This window comes from Apium graveolens, chromosome 3 (assembly GCF_009905375.1).
Source record: "Apium graveolens cultivar Ventura chromosome 3, ASM990537v1, whole genome shotgun sequence".
Classification (NCBI taxonomy): domain Eukaryota; kingdom Viridiplantae; phylum Streptophyta; class Magnoliopsida; order Apiales; family Apiaceae; genus Apium; species Apium graveolens.
In genome coordinates this window covers 119,014,220-119,035,201 of record NC_133649.1, presented here as the reverse complement: position 1 = coordinate 119,035,201, position 20,982 = coordinate 119,014,220, and the positions used below count along the sequence as shown (strand labels likewise).

At 33.0% G+C, this 20,982-nt stretch overlaps 2 protein-coding genes across 2 annotated transcripts; one reads left to right on the top strand and one right to left on the bottom strand.

Annotated features, from left to right (window-relative positions):
* Window positions 1-6,206: 6,206 nt before the first annotated feature.
* On the top strand, window positions 6,207-11,098 carry LOC141712711 (O-fucosyltransferase 39-like). Its single transcript, XM_074515755.1, has 10 exons — window positions 6,207-6,497; window positions 7,243-7,305; window positions 7,393-7,471; window positions 7,624-7,703; window positions 7,793-7,881; window positions 7,989-8,192; window positions 9,037-9,304; window positions 9,666-9,893; window positions 9,983-10,180; window positions 10,591-11,098. The coding sequence occupies exons 1-10, from the start codon at window positions 6,222-6,224 to the stop codon at window positions 10,798-10,800; spliced, it is 1,695 nt and encodes a 564-aa protein (XP_074371856.1). The 5' UTR covers window positions 6,207-6,221; the 3' UTR covers window positions 10,801-11,098.
* Window positions 11,099-12,220: 1,122 nt separating this feature from the next.
* LOC141712710 (uncharacterized protein At4g38062) lies at window positions 12,221-16,958 on the bottom strand. The gene is made up of 2 exons (XM_074515754.1): window positions 16,695-16,958; window positions 12,221-15,981 (listed from the first exon to the last, which is right to left on the bottom strand). The coding sequence occupies exon 2, from the start codon at window positions 15,955-15,957 to the stop codon at window positions 12,964-12,966; it is 2,994 nt and encodes a 997-aa protein (XP_074371855.1). The 5' UTR covers window positions 15,958-15,981; window positions 16,695-16,958; the 3' UTR covers window positions 12,221-12,963.
* Window positions 16,959-20,982: the final 4,024 nt, after the last annotated feature.

Sequence of the window (20,982 nt, the reverse complement as noted above, 5' to 3'; positions counted from 1 at the left end):
TGTCAGATTAAGCTTTACAGTAGAAACCATTGATTTCACCTTTCCTGAGATACCAGTCTGGGCACGAGCATATCATTTCCTTACTCCAAGAAGAGCAAACTTCTCAACCTTCCTGCTTCAAATGAGACATTAATTCTTCATTAAATTGACATTTTGTCCTTTGATGCAGAACTATCTGAAAAGAGGATTTGTGCCCTTATTCTCCAGCAAGAAATATTCTTCAATTGTTATCAATGCCACTAATGATTATTTGTTATCAGTGATACCAATTGTTGAATCCAAGATGACATTCTTTTTTTGCATAACGTTGTCTCGTAGTGAAAACATTTGTTGTAATCTCCAAAGATTATTGACGGAATAGCTTTTATTGATCATATTTAATTGTGAGGCTCTTTCTTTGATCATATGCAATAAGGATGGACTACCAATAATGCATATGAATCAATTAACCTGTTATGTGCGGCACTCACAAATGGATTAACATTTCTTGTTACCCAACTTATCAGTTTGGGTCCAGTTTGATTAAAGATTTTACTATCAACAGAGATAACAACAGCTGCAACATTATCATGCTAATTCTTATCTTTGACTGACCATTTTCTCCATTTTAATACCCTTGAAAAAAAAATCTCAAGGCTAGGGGAAAAATTGTTCCAACCTTATATAAGGAGTGTTGTACAAGACATGTCTCTACTTTAACAAGACTAAGACAATTTGTCAACCCTGAGTAAGTTGTATTATTATCTTAATTTATATTTTGTACTTGTAACACTTAAAGTCTGTAAAAATATCAAAAGAGCAGACTGGAGTCTTTTTCTATAAACAGTGTCAAACCTAAGAATTCTATCTGGAAGAAGATCAAGAAGATCATGCCTCAGAAGAATTATGAAGAAGTTTGGAGTTGAATAAATTTGTTTTAGAAAAAAAAATTTAGTCAACATCTCTACAAGTCACAAATTTAGTGTTACAGAGAAGTCATTCGAGAACTCAAAATGACTTATCGAGAAGTCAAGAAAGGCACTAGAGAACTCACAGAGATATCGACAAGTCAAATTGAAGACATGGAGTTTGGAGATATCGACAAGTCATTTCTTCACTAGAGAACTCAGAGTTATCGACAAGTCAACATTCATTAGAGAACCCTGAGTTATCGAAAAGTCAAATTTCACTAGAGAATTCTGAAAAATTGATAAGCCAAAATTCATTAGAGAACTCTGAGTTGTCGACAAGTCAAATTTGACTAGAGAACTCTGAGTTATCGATAAGTCAATAAGCCATTAAAGAACTCAGAGATATCGATAAGTCAAAGTAAAAATATGAAGACTAGAGATCTCTACAAACCAAATTCTCTTATAGAGAACTCAGAGACCTCTACAAGTCAAAACTGTTATGGAGTATTAGAGATCTCGATAAGCCGGTATATTTATCGAGATGTCAAGTTCTCTATAGACCAAATGGAGATCTCGAGGTAAAATCTCAAAGTACAAAATTGCAGATCAGTTCAATATCCAAGATTAACAATCAACAAACAATCTAAACGGTTGGATTGATAAGTCTACAAAAAGCTGTTTGAAGGATGTGAAAGATCAATGGTGAAGATTAACTGACAAAGGAAGATCAAGATAATCACAAGATGTTAAAGATATGCTAAGCCAGAAATAGAAGATATACTTTTCTATAAATGGAATGACAAGTGACTGTTTACAAAAACTAATAACATGTCTTATTGTACGTTGTGTAAAACTAGCAGTTAACTGAATTATAAAGTTAACACTGGTCCTTTAGTCAGTTGTAACAATTTACAAAGAAAATCTTGTAACTCTCTCAAGAATAAGCTAAACTCTTTATCAACAAAGAGCCTAGAAATTTTGTAGTAAAGTATTCTTAATTTTAATATAAAATTAAGTAAGTTTTGAAGATTTGTGTTCTTTATTTTTCTGCAAGCTTAATCTCTGCATGAACACATTTATACTACAAGATTTAATTTACTTTGTTCAACTATAAAAAATTCAAGAAAAGCTCAAAAATAGAAAAATACATTAACCCCACGCCTGTGTGTTATTCATTTCCTAACAAGGAGGACTGACAGTCTTTGCCCTATTAAAATCCTAAATATGTTTTTTCTATAATTAATGCAAGTACTAAGAGATGCATTCATAGTATTGAAATAAACAAGTATTGAATTAAGACATATTACACACAAGAATTAAGCAAGACATACATGATATGGAACAAAAAGAATTAATAAATAAATCACTAATTCTATCTAGTCCAATCTTGTTGATGTATCTCATCTAGTTGTCTCAATCCAAATATAAATTAATACATTTTAATAAACAATTTAGATCACATTATTATAATAGAATACAGAGAGTAAGCATAAACAAATATTTTAAGTACTGAAAAACATATATCTCACTAAAGCAATTAATTATGTTCAACAAATATTCAAATACATATTTAAGATCATCTAAAGTAACATGCAAAAGTTAAATATCAATCTTAGTTACAAGAAAAATATTACAGTGAGCTGGATCAGGATTATCTATGTGTGAAAATATTTAAAATGGATGGAAAGCTTGAAGGGTGTAAGGTAGCAAGATGGGGAACCTATTATGTCGCATATGCTTTTCGCTGATGAGTTGATAGCTATATATTTTATGGAGCAGATGTACACGAGGCTACTAATATTTTAGAATTGTTACGTATATTTGAATTAGCCTCTGGTCAGAAGGCTAATTTTGATAAATCTTCAATATTTTCTTCAGCTCTAGCACCAAAGTAAGGTTTAGATATATGATATGTGATCAAATGATTATTAAGCATAAGAATTTAGGGTTTTTTTATGTTACGTCCCCTTTTAAAAACTTATTTACAGAAATATCCCATTTCTAATATTATTTATAAATATGACCAAAATTTAATTTTTTTAACAATTTAAAATTAACTATAATTAATTTCACTATTTCACATTTTTTCTTGACAAATATAACCTTTTTACTCACACACCAAGTCCTTTCTGACTTACCTTGTTTACTAATATTAGCACATATAAACAATTTCATAAAAAAATTTAATATCCAGCACACGAAATTTTACTGCAACAATAATACAATTTTTTGCTAATATTATTGTAAATACATAGCACTCAAATAAAATAAAATTAAATATTATTTTTCTAAGCAAAAATAGAATTAACATAATGTATTAAAATTTTAAAAGGGATAAATATGTATGATTTTTAAAATAGAAAACAATTATCGAGGAGTGATCTTTAACTGATTTCTAATGCTGTAGTTTTCTTTTCCGTTTTCTTTTCCTCCCTCTTCTCATTCCAATGACCAAATCAATGTTATCCAATCCCAGTGTCTACAAGTGAACTAAAAAAAATTATCTCAAATAATTATATAATTTAATATGTTGTATTTTCTTCTTCTTCATAATTCATTATTTTGACAAAATACAGTAGGAGATAATGGACAACATATTATACGGGGTATATTAGTCATATTCAGATAACTTTATTTATATATAAATTAAATATGTGTATATGAGTTATATATGAGTTAAAAATTAATCCGGGGACATATTTATAATTTTTAACTAAAAATGTACATATTTATAAAATAGTCTATTAACTTGGGATATATTATACAAATACGAAAGAATTTATTATACTAAAAAAAAGTTAAAATAAAATGATTAATAAAGCATTAGAATGTAATCATGTTCTACTTTTGTTAAAGTAATAATAACCCGTGAGGGGGGTTGGGGCAGGCACAAGCTCATCATTAATCATTACTCCCTCGGTCCCAATATACGTTTCTTCTTTTGATTTTTGGTACCGTTCACGGTAAGCGATTGACTATCAATTTACGTATAATTTATAATATCAAACATAGTCATGAGTGATCTCGTTGGATTCGTATTTATCAGTATTTTAATACAGTGAAATTTTTATATTTAATACTAATACGAATTTAAAAATATTAACAATTAAAAGTATGCATTGGCAAACATATACAACACAAATATAAAACGTTTTTAGGGACGGAGGGAGTAATATTTACAGCCGCATTATTGTTGTAACCAGAAAGCAACTAAATGGACAAATCACTACATTCCCGTCTAATCTTTAACGCTAAAAACTAGCCTTGAATTTATTTTGCCTGGTAATTTTTTCTTTTATGTCTTACTAAAATTTGATAATGGTACAAGAATTATAAATACCTAAAACTTATTTATTTATTAATAATTGATAATATAATTAACCCGATTGGTTTTTAATATATACATAAAAAGGTAGTAAATGTATTAGGTTATTATTAATATGGTGAGATTAATTTTGGGAAAAAGCAACGGAAACTGTAGGTGACGGAGCAAACGGTCGACCTACAATTACAAAGCTGCTACTGTGAGTCAATTAGGTGCACAGTAGTAGGAGTAGTCATAAATTAGTCACACGAATTTAGAAAAGGAGGGGTTGATAAAAAAGAGAAGCTCGTCACGATCAACACTAATGAAGGGAAAGAAATACTATTACATCGCCCTCGGATATACTGACACGTACTGCTCATATTATTAACTACTATTGTGTGTGTTTCTGTCGGTTGAGGCCCCACTAATTTCTCCACCTCCGAATATAAAAACAGAAGGCCTCTTGTCTTTACATACCATACCACCTCTCTATTCATTAGCTGGCTAGGAACACAACACTTCAACCCTTTCGGATAAATGGCGAGCAGACTCTGACTTTAAAGGAGTCGAGCCGAGTTATCTCCCGAGTTTAATATTCTTAAAATGTTAAAATAATTAAAATTTAAATAAAAATTCAATTTATAAACAATACAAATAAATTTTAAAAGTTATTTCTATATAAAATAGTCGACTTTTTTGGATTGACTTTTAATCAAGTTCGGTACATACTCAATCTGTTTCGTTTAGCTAAACGAATTTGAATTTGTCTTCGAATTCAGCTCGTATACGAGCTCGAGTCGAGTTGAGTTTCATTACGAGTTCAATGGGGCAAATCCAACAGTGATCCAAAAATCCAAATTTGAGACAAATTACCCCAAATTTCATTCCAAAAGTGATCTAAATGGTGATCCAAATTTGGATCAGTGAATATCCCAAATTTCATTCCAACAGTGATCTAAATGGTGATCCAAATTTGGATCAGTGAATAGTAGTGCTCATCCAAATTTGGATCACTTGGTTTAATATAAAATAATAATTTTGTTATTTACAGTTTATGAGATTTTAAATTGATTTTTGATTATTTAATTATATAATTAATAATAAAATATAATTAATAGTTAACAAAATTTATTTTTAAAATAAAACTTAAAATAATGAGAAAACATAATTTCATTAAAATTTAAAAATAAAAAATAAAGAGGCATATATTGCACTTAGAGATGCTGTATTTTTCGTGAATTAAGTGTACAATTTTAATATTCTTATGTGTATTTTTTTGATTTAATTAATTTATGAAATGTTATATAAATTGTTAATAATGATTAAATGATAAATTTAAGATAAAATTGCTTAATATGATGTTTATATATTATTTTATGTAAATAGTAATTTGGAGCAAATTTTTGGATCACAGTGTTGGAGTTGTCAGAAATTTGGATCAGTATTTAAATCAATTGGTGATCCAAATTTGAATTTTTAGATCACAACTATTAGAGATGGCGTAACAATGCATCTTTTTAATTTGACAAGTGCGACATTATATTATTTTATGAGGAGAGTTAGGTACCCAAAATATTTTTCCCAAAAAATTTATCCAATAATTTGACTGACACCGTAATACTTGGCCACGCATGAATACACACGGGTCTCAAAGTATTATGAAAAAAATTGTGAGCTATTCGTGCCGAGATTTGGAGTAAAAAATTGGGATTTTCAGAATTTTCCTTATTTTATTATCGGCAAGGAGGAATAATTTAGTAGTTAGATTTAATTTTATAAATTGTTATTATGAGCTTGTAACGAAAATTAAGCGGTAAAATATGTTAAACGCGTGTATATTGGGTTATTTACACACAAATATACGTGCATACATGTAGAGGGGGTAAGAGGAGATTTGGAGAGAGATACAGAGGAATGTATGTATAGTAGTATATTGGCGGTAATAGGGATACTGTGTTTATGTATGTGAGCTGTGGCCTGTGAGAGGTGGCCCATGTGAGAGATGCTTCCTTCTACTGAGGGTGATGGGTCTGTATGTAATGTATTTTTTATTTATTAATATCACACACTCCCCTTCATTCATTGCCCTTTTTAATCTCTCTCCTCCTCCTCCTCCTCCTCTCTCTCTCTCTCAAGCTATTCTATTCTATAATTTTGACTCACAGGAGACGGTAGCTACCTTGTTTCAATCTGCCAGAATGAAGCTCCTCCACCATTTTCATGGAGGAGCTATAGCTTCTCTCTTTGTGTTGCTCACTCTTTTTACTCCCTTTAGTTTTGCCTCTTCTTCCTTTCTTCCGGTATGCATCCTTCAAGCTTCATGTATTTTATTTTTATATACTCTTTTTTCTTGATGTATGTGTGTATTTATGTACATTCTGCATCATACTGGGCTTTCATTTAGTTTAAGTGTGATAGTTGACTAGTTTTCTCATCTGGGCTGTTTCTTTTTTCTTGTTCAAAATTAGAATATTAATTCTTGAGATTTTTTTTCTCCTTGTTTATGTTTGTACTATTTGTGATCTGTGCTTATGTTGTTAGTATTACATTAGAATTTTCGGGTTAGGTGAGATTTTTATGACGGATGATTAGGTTATATAGAATCTTAATCTCCTTGTAATAATTATTACTATAACAGTTAAGGTTTCCAACATAGTAGTAGTTAATTGTGGTCAAAGGAAGTAGATATTTATGTCAAAGAATAGCAAGTTTGATGAGAGAACAAATTGGCTAGTTACTAGAATTGGTAATTTACATCTACGAACGACAACTATTTCAACAATCGGTCATTATCCAGACCGATAATTTTCGTTTTGTGGACATGCTTGAATGGCAAAATTCCGGTGCAAAGTGGAAATAACTGGAAGCTGAAAACAAAGGTTGAACATAGTTTAAGTGGGGATGATGGATAAGAGTTGACCATAAATATTTAAATAATTTGAAGTGTGGGCTGATATTTTTGTTTTTTTCCTTTTCATGACTCATGTGAGTCTAAAGTTGAGAACCTGTGCTTCAAGTAGCTCAGTTTTTAATTATTTTGTGCAGGAATTCAATGCCATAAAACCCAGGCATCTGAACCTGCTTAAGAGTGCTGTTCGACGACAAACTGTGAGTAAGAGTTGCTTGAGCTGCATATGTAGTTGTGTTTTGTATAGTTAAAACTTTAACTGCTCATATGGTTTGTTCTGTTTTTAGTCAGATGAACAGAAATCTGATCTATGGAGGCCTTTGGCCAACCAAGGATGGAAAGCATGTGATTCAGCTACTGGCCCTAGTATGTGATGATAATTCATATTAATTAAGGATTTCGTACTTTATCATATTATTACTAAAATGATTTAAGAACTCGGGCTTGAGTAGTTGGAGCCATTATGGTCTAATGTAGATTATGTTCATTGTCTCATAATTGATTCCTTCGTGTCCCAGCACCTCCACCATCACCGGGAAACTCTCAGGGATATCTCCAGGTGTTCCTTGACGGAGGGTTGAATCAACAGAGAATGGGGGTAGGGAGTAAACTATATTATTAGTGATGCCCTTGATCAATTTACAATGTCTCGTTTAAATGCTAACTGAGATTGTTTTATTTTAAAAGATATGTGACGCAGTTGCTGTTGCCAAAATACTAAATGCAACACTTGTAATTCCTTATCTAGAAGTGAATCCTGTCTGGAAAGATTCAAGGTTTCTACACAATTTGAACTTTTATTATTTTTCTTTGGATGTAGATTTTTTTCCATATTTTGAAATTATTGGAAAAAATCTAAACCTTATTTATCTGCCTAATGCAGCTCATTCACCGATATTTATGATGTGGATCACTTTATTGATGTATTGAAGGATGATATTTCAATAGTAAAAGATTTGCCTGAAGATTTCTCTTGGAGCACAAGAGAGTATTATGCTATAGCTATTCGAGCCACTAGAATTAAAATGGCACCTGTTCATGCTTCAGCCAACTGGTACTTCGAAAATGTGTCGCCTGTCCTAGAGAGGTTGGTATATCTATTAGGGTTTTTCCCCAATCCGTGTATTTGTAGGATAGCAATACATCAATGAAGCTGCATAATTAAACAGTATCACTCATTGTTTACATTTGCTTAATTCATAAAAGTGATCCGTGATACGGCCTCCCTTTAAACAACATGAACATGGCCTGTAAAATAGTATAGATTTCGTAGGAAAACAATGACCATGTACATTGGCATGCATAATGCGTGGATCCGATCTATTGATGATTTATATACTACTTGACTATCTACACTGTCGATAACTACCTGTGAGGTGTTTTAATCTGCACTTGAGCGCATAAGCCAAAATTAAACATGGCATGGGATAAGACATAGGTTGGCTGGTCCTTATAATCTTAAAGTTCAGTGCTCATTTATTGGTTCCACGATTAATTCATTTTTTTCCGAGTCATATTGATTTTTTGACAATTTCTAAATTGTCATTATAAGCATTTTGGTCTACTAGTACTAGTAAATGACATGCTTTGCAAACAGTATTCTTGTATTTATTTTTCTATATTTTTCCATGCACTCTGCAGGGTTACTAATGGAAAAAAGAACTTTGGTACTTGCACACTTTAGGCAACTAATAATATAATGCAACAGAGGGAATGCAGGATGCATATTTTTACAAGTTATTCCTCTGCTGCTTCTTTACATCATATAAATTATAGACTGAAACTAAATTAAACGATGCATAGAATGTTCTGAAAATTTACTTAATTAACTAAAATTTTCCATATGCATTTCTATTTGAGCATCCATACAATACAACTGTGTAGCACTTCTGTAAGTACAGAAATTGTTTATTACTTTGTTCACTATTCAGTTATGGAATAGCTGCCATTGCTCCATTTTCACATCGACTGGATTTTGACAACATGCCCGAGGATATCCAGCGTCTACGTTGCAAGGTCAATTTTCAAGCACTAAGTTTTGTACCTCATATAAGATCTCTTGGAGATGCTCTTGTCAGCCGCCTCAGGTATCCATCAGGGCAAATCGAAGAGGGTAGCAAGTACCTCACAGAAGTTACTGAATCACAAGGACGACAAGAAGCGGGGAAATTCGTTGTTCTACACCTTCGATTTGATAAGGTATGCCAATAATTTTATAAAGGTTTGAGATCTTTTTCCGCTGTTGCCTTTTAAGAGCTTGTGGACTATTAATTTATTAATATAATGGGTTATTAGTACACATATAAACCAAAAAAAGCAGCTTCTAATAATTACACGCATTCATGAGATTTCGTGCATTAAATATGCATTTAAAATATATAAGTTTGTTCACTATTATGGAAGTACTCTATTTTGTGTCCAGTTGTTTATGATATGGAGATTACTACTCACTGAAAAATTTGCATCACTTATAACTTGATGATCATCTTCCTAAATTTTACATTTCACATTTTCAAGACCTAAATGCTCATGTACACACATCAATATTTCCACTTGTCAGGATATGGCTGCTCACTCAGCCTGCGACTTTGGTGGTGGTAAAGCTGAGAAGTTGGCACTGGCTAAGTACAGACAAATGATTTGGCAGGGAAGGGTCCTAAACTCCCAGTTCACTGATGAGGAGTTGAGGAACCAGGGCCGTTGCCCATTAACTCCAGAAGAAATTGGACTGCTTCTAGCTGCTTTGGGCTTCGACAATAGTACTCGTTTATATCTTGCTTCCCATAAGGTTCATACTAATATTTAGTTGTGAAACAAAGTGCAATACATGCTATGTAACTTTTACTTAACTTAATTATGGGCACGGTTATTTTCTAGGTGTATGGTGGTGAAGCTAGGATCTCCACGTTAAGAGAATTATTTCCATTAATGGAAGACAAAAAGAGTCTTGCTTCTTCTGAAGAGAGAGCAAATATAAGAGGAAAGGCTTCTTTAATGTCTGCTGTTGATTATTATGTCAGCATGCACAGTGACATCTTTGTTTCAGCATCCCCAGGGAATATGCACAATGCAATGGTAAGCACTTCTTATCAGTCATGATACATTTTAGGACAGTATCATAGCACACATGGATTCGATCCCTCGATAATGTGTTTCTAGTAATTTTTCAAGTTCAGTTGTTGTGGCGAAGTCAGGATCAGGTGGTTTTTCCGGCTCTCATTCCATATTTTTGCATTTTAGTTATTCTGCTGTTGCAATTGTGCACGTGCACTGAAAAAAATTGAATTTGCTGATCTAAAGAACTATGTACTCAATGTGTTAACTTAAACATAATAGACATTTCATCAATCATTATGTTGATCCCATGCTATGTCATGGCTAATTTACGACTCATTTATTTAGAAACTCAACCCGGATTAAAATATTTTCTAGATTGATGTTGCAGGCATTAACTCTATATATATATATATTTGTATTTTTAACAGGTCGGACAACGGACTTATCAGAATCTCAAAACAATCAGACCTAACATGGCGCTGTTGGGGCAGCTATTTCTCAACAAGAGCATGGATTGGCCAGACTTCCAAGAAGCAGTGGTTGAAGGGCACATGCACAGGCAAGGGCAACTCAGAACACGGAACCTGAAACAGTCAATATATACGTATCCTGCACCGGATTGCATGTGCCAGGCTTAAGTTTTTGGGCCTAGAAAGATAAAGTCGCTGTTATTTATCATAAACCTGAAAATTAGTGGTTGAAGCATGGTATTTGTCATATAGTTATATAGGCTGCAGTCACTATTCTTGGTTAAAGTAAAATAAGATCCATTCTCTTGGTCTGTCAAATAACATAATTTACATGTTAATTATTTTAGTGGGAATCTTAGAATTGGTCTGTATTTGTTTGTGTTGTGGATACAAGATTGATTATACAGTTTGTAAAAACCACTCTGAGTTGAGCATATAATGTAATATATATCATACCGATTTAATATTTGTCGACTCGTTTAATTCAGATTTGAGATAAATTGCATCTCTCAATCATATTATGAAGAATGAAGACTTTCATGCTGAACTCGTGTGTTTGAGCCTTTTCTTCCACCTACAATTGGCAAATTCCATAAGATATACAACGACACCGAGTCATCTATTTTGCTTTCTTTGGTTACCTCGCATAAATTGGTGCTTTACTGCTTTGCTTCTGCGGATTGTTAAGCCTCAAGGTGTAGTAGAATAGGGCATTCAGACCCTTTATGACTTGAACATTTGTAAAATTTTAGCAACGCTCTGATTAAGTGCTCCAGTTGTATTGTATGTGGGGGCAAAAATAACCCAATTCTGGGGGAAAATTGTTTAGAGCACCAGTATTTAGAAAGGAGCGCAATACCCACCTGCAGTATACATGTTTAAAATGGGTTCAAGGTTCTACACATTTGTAACCCTTGAAATGTCACAAATTTATCTAATTATATACAGGCGCCATTACATTACATTACATTACATTACATGTGGTAGCTTGAATATGTATTTACATTCTGCAATTTTGATTCACACGTCAAAAATTTTATGGTATTTTTATCATAGTTCTATTTAACTTTATCTGATGTTTCTGTAGTAAGTTGGAATAGTTACTCGTTCACTGTAACTCCAAATTCAAGTCCCTATAAGAATATATTCTAGAAAAAAAAGGTGTTCGAACGAGTAACTATTCCAACTTACTACAGAAACATCAGATGAAGTTAAATAGAACTATGATAAAAATACCATAACTCCAAATTCAAGTCCCTATAAGAATATATTCTAGAAAAAAAAGGTGTTCGAGAACTCTAATATGGCAGATTATCTGCTCAAGTCTTTATTGACAACTGATACGAGTGACAATGTATTTATGCAAACCATATTAAACCAATACAATGCTTGTGTAGTATAATAGTCGTCTGTTATTCAACTAGGATGATCCCTCTCAAGACCCTTTAACAAGAAAAAACCATGATAGTTCACCATTATTCACAAATCTAGGGAAAAAGAATATCAACTTCAAATGAAATCTTTTCTCCTCATACCAATAAAATTTGAAAACCCTGAAAGGAAAAAAAAATTACCTTCCGATGGAACGTTTCGTGGAAATGAATACATGTTGAAAATGTTAGAAACAAGCTAAATAATTTCTAGTGTAAACAGGAACACAAGCTAAAAAAATTCAGTAGCTCTGACTAGATATGCAACCTCCTGTTGAGAGTGCTCAATGGAGATCTTCCATCAGTGGATGGAGATGAAGAAATTGTCAATTTCGGTTTCTCTATCTTCATTTTCATGGGTGAGGGTGAAATGATAAGGTTTTCTTTAACAGGGTCAAAGTAATCTTCATTATCTCTTCCCTTCCTGTAGTCATCAATGTTCTGCACAATCCCTTCCAAGTTTCTCATTAGTTGCATGTCTTCATTATACAACTTGCTGAACCTGTAAAATAGTTCCACTTCAGCTCCTATTTGGTTGTCCCTTCTCTGTATGGAAGTTGAAAATAGCTTCTCCTGCAACTCTAGTTCCTGCTGCAAATGACTCGAATTGTTTTCCAGCTCATATTTTTATATTGGATTTCAAGCTCTTTCAGAACCACGGTTGTTGTGAACTTCTCCTGGACTTCTTGGAACAAAGTAGTCTCTGCTTGCAGCTTTAGCAGAAGAGCTGAAAACGAGGAAGTCGAATTTTCAAACTCCTGTTCCAGAGAATTTACATGCTCGTGGAAATCAACAATCTTCTGGGATTTTTCATCTACAAGCTGGTAAAGTTTCTTTTTCTCATGCTCATATATTTTCTGTGCATCAAATTGTGCAAATATGGTTGTTTCAAGTTCTTTACTCAGCCATTCTTCATTTTCATGGGTGAGGGTGAAATGATAAGGTTTTCTTTAACAGGGTCAAAGTAATCTTCATTATCTCTTCCCTTCCTGTAGTCATCAATGTTCTGCACAATCCCTTCCAAGTTTCTCATTAGTTGCATGTCTTCATTATACAACTTGCTGAACCTGTAAAATAGTTCCACTTCAGCTCCTATTTGGTTGTCCCTTCTCTGTATGGAAGTTGAAAATAGCTTCTCCTGCAACTCTAGTTCCTGCTGCAAATGACTCGAATTGTTTTCCAGTTCTGCAATCATCATATTTTTATATTGGATTTCAAGCTCTTTCAGAACCACGGTTGTTGTGAACTTCTCCTGGACTTCTTGGAACAAAGTAGTCTCTGCTTGCAGCTTTAGCAGAAGAGCTGAAAACGAGGAAGTCGAATTTTCAAACTCCTGTTCCAGAGAATTTACATGCTCGTGGAAATCAACAATCTTCTGGGATTTTTCATCTACAAGCTGGTAAAGTTTCTTTTTCTCATGCTCATATATTTTCTGTGCATCAAATTGTGCAAATATGGTTGTTTCAAGTTCTTTACTCAGCCATTCTTTATCCCACCATTCTACTTCTCTTTCAGAAATATTGCACTCTTCACTTTTCAAGAGCTTCTGATCTAATGACATAATCTTTGACTGAAGATCGTCTATTTTTCTATCTTTCTCTTCTATCATTTGCACAACGGATTCTTTTAACTTGAGCTCCTCTTCCATTGATTGAACCTTTTGCAGAAGATGGTTTACTCTACTATCTTTCTCTTCCAGCATATGCGCCATGTCTTCTTTTTCTTGTTCAAGAGTAACCTCAAACGAGACTTGTTCGAGAAGAGAAGCTTCTACTTGCTTGCGCAAGTGATAGTTCTCCTCCATTTTATTCTTTAATTGTTCAGCAATAGATTCCCATGCCTGTATCTCGTACTCAGCTTCCTTTACTTCACAGAATTTCTGAGCTAGCTCCTCGTTTGCTTTATCAAGGGCATCATGAACTCTGTTTAAGTCACCTTTCAGCTGCAGTACTTGATCCTTTAGATGCTGTTGACAAGTGAAGGAATCCACAACCATTTTCTTGTGGTGATCAAGATCATTTTCCAGTGTAAGCTGCTGCTCTTCGATTAGATTAAACGACTCAATTTTTCTGGATAAAGATTCTACCTTTCCGCGTTCCTCTTCTACCTCATTTAGTGCTGCAACAATGGCACTATCTTTTATCTCTAACTGCTGCTTTAGCAAAGAAAGACACTCTTCTTTCTCAACATCATCCCTCTGATCACTGAGCTTCAACCGAGCCTCCTTAATTTCTGACTGCAGCACTAGCAGCATTATTGATGATTCCTCAATCTGCATCATTAACTGTATTATGATAGAATGGCAACCTTCTAACTCCAGATTGAGTTCCTTTATAAGCTCTCCTTTACCATCTTGATCGTTTGTCAGTGTAAGCTGCTGTTCTTCGATTAGATTAAACGACTCAATTTTTCTCGATAAAGATTCTACCTTTCCGCGTTCCTCTTCTACCTCATTTAGTGCTGCAACAATGGCGCTATCTTTAATCTCTAATTGCTGCTTTAGAAAAGAAAGACACTCTTCTTTATCTACATCATCCCTCTGATCACTGAGCTTCAACCGAGCCTCCTTAATTTCTAACTGCAGCACTAGCAGCATTATTGATGATTCCTCAATCTGTATCATTAACTGCATTATCAGGGAATGGCAACCTTCTAACTCCAGATTGAGTTCCTTTATAAGCTCTCCTTTACCCTCTTGCTCAGACCTGCAACAGGTCAGATCCTTCATCAACTTTTCCTTCTCAGAAATCCATTCAGCTTCTTTGATTTTAAATTTAGCTGAACGTTCTGTATGAGTCTGCTCCAAGCATTTGAGCTTGCTCCGAAGCTTTGACATCGAAGAGGAACTTCCTGCTTGTTTGATTTGATCTTCCTGGAATTCTTTAAGGGATAGTTTTAAATCTTGATCATCTTGCTCTAACCTTCTGATTTTGTATTCCAACTCTTTATACAATGTCTCTTTTGTTCCCAGCAAGTCTCTCAGAGTAGCAACATCTTTATCCCTCTTGCTGGATAGACATTCAAGTTTCGACTTGGCCTCTTCACATTCTGTAGAAATATTGTCAAACCATGTTTTGGATTCTAAAAGTTGAACTTCCAGGCTCTTACACCGGCTCTCTTCATGAGCTAGAGCTTGATTGCACATCTGCAAACGGCTCTGAAGATCTTTTAAAATTCTAGTTTGAGAATCTAGTTTATCCTGTTGAGCATCTATCTCATCTAGCAATGTAGATTTCTCCTTTTCCCATTCTTTGAAATTAGTTCGTAGCTGATCTTGAAGCCTTTCATGGGCCTCTTTGAGATGTTCAAACTGTTCTCTCTTCCTCTTTAGCTGGTCTTTGAGCTCTCTATTTTCATCCTCTGATTTGAGTAAAACATCATCTTTGTATCTAACCTCTGTAGATGTTTTACGCAGCTCTTCTGCATCTGCACCTGCACGCTTCTTATGTGAAACAGATAAGACTCCTTTGAGACCTTCAAGTGCTTCCTCGAGTCTCTGAATCTTTTGCTCATTATCCACGTTCTTTGAACTTTCCTCCTCTAACTTAAAAACCAGCTCCCTCTTTTCCTCTTCATATTTGGATATCTCCTCAGCATGACTAGTACGAAGCTTATCATTGGCATAACCAAGGTGCGTAACAGTCTCCTGTTTCTCTTTCAAACTACATTTGATTTCCTCAAGTATTTGCTTCATTTCAGACAATTCATGGTCCTTTTCATTTGATTCTTGTCGTCGTGTCTCAAGTTCTTTACTAATTTCTTGAATCTGAACAAGCTGCTTATCATTCGCTCTCCTTAACGTCTCTGAGAGTTGAGCTTTTTCTCTACTATCTGCCCTTAATATCTCAATCTCAGCTTTAGCAACATCTAGCTCTTCATAAATTTTATCCATCATTATCAATACAATCAACAATACAACCTGCCCCCAAGATAAATAACACATATCAAGATAAAATACTGACCAGCAATTCCAATTAAGAAAAAAACAATAATATTTCAAGACCTCAATAGGCATGTGCAAATGAAATAAAGCACAGTTCCGTTTGTTGTAAGAATTCAACTGCTAGCACATCTGGGACGAAATGACCATAATTTTCCAATATCAAATACATACACAAAAGAATAGCTACTAAGTAACTAATTTATTAAAAAGGCCTATTAACAAAACCATAAGATGCTAACCTCATCTGATTAAAAAAAAACTATGGAAATATACATATTTATCGATAGTTGAATAGTGAGGCAAAACATTAGAAAATTTCTTGCAAATAACCACTCTTCACGGAAGCAGTCCCTCTCTAAAAAATCCAAAATTAAACCGATATCAGTTAAACATTCTGCAAACCTAATATTCATTCCATCAATTGCAATATACACAAAATTCAAAACTAAAATCTTGAAATTCAAACCAGCATTTTTGAGTCTTCTACATTCACCCTTATAAGTACAAACTTAAATTAATTTACCTTTTTTTTTAATTCCCAAACAAAATAAGCAGCTAAGTATCATTCAAACAGCTAAAGAAACCAACATATAATAAACAAATCAAGAAACCCAACGAATACAACATTGTTATAAACATATATAAACATATAGATACAGAGAGAGAGAGAGAGAGGTGATAACACGTACCTGGTTGTAAGTATAGTTAAGTTTTGGGACATAACAAACGAAGAAGATGAAGATGAGAGAAAGTACGAGGAAGTGAAAAAATAGCCGTTAGAAAAATGGGTTTGCTGATAATGAAATTTAAAGATTTATAAAAAATGTGTTCAGGCAGTTACCGTTGTAGTTTAACGGCAATCACCGAATGGAGGGGATAACATTTGTTTTTCTTCTTATATTTTAAACTACCCCTTTTTTTCTTCTTCCTTTTTGCCCTCTTGATCTTGAGATAGAATCTTTATTTTTACATAAATGATATCAGATTGAGCCAAGAATTACATAAATGATAATCGTGAAACTCATGCAAAGTAAAAGTTTAATGTTTCTATTTTTTTTAACAAAACATATCTTGTTTTCAATTTCAATCTTGTAATCGAGCAATCAAGTTACATATGGTGTTGAACATGTAACAAATTGGGTCGTCAAACATTGTTGAATTGCAAAACCTAATTTTCAAAACACATATTCAGCTCACTCTTTTGTCATAACTTTCTATACTATTCTCAGAAATTCAACTACATTGCATCAGAAGTCAAAAATCCAAATGCATCAAAGTCAAATGGAATAAAACTGTGTTAATTATCCTTACATGCCTAATCATGTTTGTTAACCTTTTTTTCAATTACCTTGATTGCCGCCTTATCAACTATATACCAAATCCGATGAACACAGAAATTCTGATTTTGTCTAATACTAGATCTAACTTCTAATGTAGCGATAAAAAAGGTCATTGGTGCCTATTTGTTAGCTGGAATCCCTACTTTGCCAAAAATATCATACAACACATATATGATCATGTCATGACGATACGTAAAATCTAGTTGCTTTTGACAATGAACATATTGTTCTCCAAATATATTTATGCGAAAAAAGAATAAAGAATAATGTTCACCCTCCGAAAATAAGGAGATCATAATTCTGTAGAGCAAAATCAATTTATACTCCGTTGACGTTATACGTTGTCCTAAACCTTCTTGTAGTAACTAGTAGAAAGTCTTCAGCGTGTTTAGGCCTAATCATTTAAATACTATTACTTATTATTTTAAAAAGTCAAACAAAATATGTAAATTTTTACAAACATCACTAAAGTAACGTTATGCCAAATTGTGCAATGATATTGGGGGAAAAGAACATTTAGTTGTTAGTTTCCTCAAATCTGTATGTGAGTATAAGTTACAGAGTGTTTATTGCAGAATCAATCCATTTACCATTGGAAACCTCGTCACATTTACATAATATATATGATTCTGTAAATTAATATATTGTATCTAAGATATAACAAATATAAATAAACTAGCATCACATGCAGCATATACACCTAACCCGCCTACACAAATTGCCATTGAAAAGTATCAAAACCAGGTCCTTCAAATATAAAAATATTAATCAGAACTTTACTTAAAAAATATTGAATCGAGCAGAAACTTGTATAAAAATTATGGCTGACAAGTGCCTAAAACATAATAGAACTTAGTTAACCTCACCAAGTCACGTTGGGGGTACATCTTTTAACATTAGTGTTCTCCATTTATTGTTCAGTACAATTAAAATTTTGTAAACTTAAAATGATGTAATGTGATATTTTCTTAAATTCTTAAATTTACTTTAAAAATATTAAATTAGTTATGATTACTTTTTATTATTAACAAAGAAATGACGGCTTTTATTTAGAAAATACACCAAAAATTTAGGTTGACTAAACCAACTATTGAAAATATTTCAAATTTTGTTATACAAATGTAAAATATTTTTGGGGGATTTTCAAAAATACGCGTTGCAGAAAATATTTTCAAAAATACTGTGTAACTTTATATGCAACATTTGCAACCTCATATGCAACTTTGAGCAATCTCCTCTACAACTCATATGTAATTTTGACCGTATTTTTTAAAATAAATTTTAAAATATGAATATTTTTAATAAATTCTCAATATTTTTTGGTAATATATCAAATAAGCCTTAAAATGAAACAAAATCTATACTATTATATTAAAGATGAAACTGTGAAAATTTGGTTGGTAGTCGGTCTAGTCACCGTAATTATAGTAATATTTAAAAATAAAACACTTTCATAAATGTTCTCAATAGAATTATAATATGTTTAATGGTTTTGGTTTAAATAAAATAATATATATTATTCACCCAGGTCGGGCTAAACAAGATTGCATTATTGATCTAATTTTAAATAACAATAAAACTACATATAGTCAGTTAGATTTGTAGGCTCAGACTAAAACAAAATAATAAGGACTATTGATCCCGCTAAAAAAATATATTATTTGACCAGGCTAAAATAATATAAAAATTTGAACGAAAATTCGTTTGGTCAATATAATGTCATCACGCTAAATACATGTATGTATGTATATGTGTTTATATATGTTAGGTCCCGAATTATTATAGAAGGGGGGTTGAATACGATAATCACTAAATTAAAAATTCTTTCAAATCTTATGCGGATATAAGATTTAGTGCTCGGTTAGTGGTTTCGTGTTCTTGAGGTGAATAGTGTTTGGAACAATAAAACGAGGAACACAAGATATCCGGGGAAGTATATAATCATATATAAATCCTCGAGGGGTGTTGCTACACTAAGGTAAATAAATTAACCGACTACAATCTAAGAACAAAAAAAGTTCCTAGCTACTACAAAGATTTACAAATCAAATCCTATACGATGATCTAACTTTTATTTGTCTAAAGATTTAATTACCGGGTAACGATTATAATGCCCCTATGAATATACAAGAGTTAAATCGGGCATTATAACGTTACTCCGGTGAGAAGTTAAACGGATATCCAAGGTGCCAGAGCTTCTCTATAAATCTTTGCTTCTTGTTTTCATCACCTCTCGTGAGAGAGAAGATGAACATAACTCAAAACTACTACTCAATTCTGCTTCAAAGTGTAGACTTATATCAATTCAATTGGACATGTGGCATTTCTGTGTCCACACAAGTCCTTGAATTGCTGCAAATGAATCAATAAATATAACTCCTCTATGGTGACCAGGGCAAGCTTCTGTGGCGACAACTATATTACTTAGTACATACAAAATTTGATTACTATTATTCTAACACCCCTGTGGCGACCACAGGGGTTACTAGTATACTTTATAAACCAAAACAAAAAAAACAACCTGCCTTCTGTGGCGACCAATGCCACCGCTGGTTACTTTTTTTTTTCTTTTATCCTCTTTTTTTATTTTGTTTTGTGTTAGGAATATATGTATTAGTTTGATGATAATTTAAACAAAACACTTAAGTAGAAATCTAGTGTTTGTAGCCTCAACGGATAAGACCATCTTGGCTATCCGTTGATGGAGTAGCTTTACTTAGAAATAAGTTTAGTATTATAGCACATTTCAGTCTCTGCATTTAATTTATAATTCTTAGAAGTTGTGGGAAATTATAAGTCATGTTGACTACTAGTGGATATGCAAATAGGAGGGCTAATTGTAAATATTTCATGCCTTGTAATTTTGTATAAATGAAATAGTATCAACTGATAGATTAAAGGCCTTTAACGGATGATAAACAAAGCTTCAACGGATGTCTCTAAAACTTCAACGGATAACATCCATCAACGAATGAGTGCATCAACGGATGAGTGCATCAACTGCTAAAGCATCAACGGATAAAGCTTCAACGAATGCTCAGTTCAATAGCAGTTGATAGTGACAATTCATAAGCTGACAGAGGCACATGGGTTGACAGAGACAATTGGAATGTGGTAGCCTCTTGGAGGAATCAAGAAAAAGCAGCATTTCCATTCTGGTACAAATAATGAATTATTCAAAGATTCACAGATTATCTTAGATTGCATTGGATAGAGAAATGAAGAAGAAACATGTGAAGAACTATTTTATAATTGTATTTTATCTTTGTCTTCACTTGTAAACTTGGTGATATATAAACCAAGTTGCAGCTAGTAATTAGATGTGAATTTTCCAGAGCTGTTTAGAAAAATATAGAGAGAAAATCACCTAGTTTGTACTAGGAAGCAGCTGTGATCAATTCTTTGTATCACAGATTTTCTGAAATACACATCTCTGGTGGAACAACAAATCCACCAGAAAAGTTTTTAAAGCCTTTGTGTTCTTTACATTTGTGTCTTGAATATACATCTGTCTGCACCTGCTCAAAGTAATTCACACACAACTGTTCATCATACACTTAGCTTTTAAAACTGCTCAAAACTTGAAAAAGTTTTGAGATTTACATTCAACCCCCCTTCTGTAAATCTCATTGTTAGT